The 1,358-nt window shown below is 44.9% G+C and overlaps 1 protein-coding gene across 1 annotated transcript; it reads left to right on the top strand.

The window, feature by feature from the left end:
* Positions 1–54: 54 nt before the first annotated feature.
* Positions 55–1,011, top strand: TEOVI_000793600 (uncharacterized protein; the record flags this gene model as incomplete). The annotated part of the gene is made up of 1 exon (XM_067220415.1): positions 55–1,011. One exon carries the CDS (start codon positions 55–57, stop codon positions 1,009–1,011), a length of 957 nt encoding a protein of 318 aa, XP_067076516.1.
* Positions 1,012–1,358: the final 347 nt, after the last annotated feature.

Consider the following 1,358-nt stretch of genomic DNA (forward strand, 5'->3'; position numbering starts at 1 on the left):
ACAGTGTAGAGCAAGGTTAGTGTAAAGTAGGTATATATATATTTTTGTAGTGGCATGTTGAGGCTTATCAACAGAGGAAACAAGCGGTGTGATGAACCATGGTCACCTCTCTTTTATCCACTTCAACCATGCCTTATTGTAATACGTGTTGGCCGTGCCGCCATCTCATCAGTTGCATCCAGGAAACTTTGCGTGGCGCTCTCACCACGTCTCTTAGGTGAAGGTATCGCTTCCAATGTTTCCCTTAGCAGCCGTGTGCAGCGGGAGGCTTTTTATTATGTAGTTTCATACCTTTCGCTTCGTCGCCCTGTACTCATTGCATGGCCAGTGGAAAAAGTGCTGTGGATTATTGGGCGAAATGCTTCAGGTTCAGTAAGTGGTACTACCACAAATATAATGTCACGTTTAGCAGGGCAACCCCTCGTGCGGCAGGTGACGGCAGTGGCACTTCATGGCGGAATCGCCTCCACCGCCGCTGCCGTTGTTGTGCAAATTGGCGGTCGAAGTTTTGTGTTGTTGCGGCGAGCCATCACGGACTCGAGTTTTTCAAAGTTGTCTCTCCAACAATATTGTCATGATGTTGTTACGATTCTCGCATCCGCTGGCGTGTCTGTAGCGGGTGGAGGTGTCGGGGCAGTTGTTGGTGGTTTTATTCTTCCGGGTATTGGAACCGTAATTGGATGTATTGTTGGATCTTTTGGTGGTGGACTTGTGCCTTACGCTTTGCGAGACGAGGGACCCGAGAAGAAGCAACAACAAATGGCGCAACATTGTTACAATCCAACTCGGCCACTTAAAATATTGGAGGAAGATGATGGTTGGCTCTATATTACAGACTGTACTGGGGATTCGCAGTATATGTTTTACGACCAAATGGGAGGTGGGGAAACAAAATCTATTTTAGAGGAGGATGGCGCTGTCAATGGTGTAAAGGTCGAGAATTGTGATGTTGACGGAAGCGACGATAGTGTTGGAAGTGAGTGGGAAGATGTAAAGGACGCAGATTCGTAGTAGTTGAGCAAACGGTTTTTCTTTTTTCGAAGTTTATGTTGTTCGTGTTTATATGGAAGGATGCGGACGCTGCCGGAGTTTTCCCTTCTTTTTCTTGCAATAGTTCCGACTTTTAATGATAACAATAGTTATTGTTTTCATTCAGTTTTCCATCTCACCTAAGCACATAGACACACACACACACACACACATATATATATGCAAATGCACGAGGGAACGTATTATTTTATTAACTTTATTGCTTAGCAGGTGTTGCCATTGCGGAGAGGGGGAACAACGAATACGGGTATAAAGCAAAGAAATGCATGAAGGGAGATGAGGTTGGGAACTTTTTACTTTTTTTTTTT

This window comes from Trypanosoma equiperdum, assembly GCF_001457755.1.
Source record: "Trypanosoma equiperdum strain OVI genome assembly, contig: ctg_1149, whole genome shotgun sequence".
Lineage (NCBI taxonomy): Eukaryota > Euglenozoa > Kinetoplastea > Trypanosomatida > Trypanosomatidae > Trypanosoma > Trypanosoma equiperdum.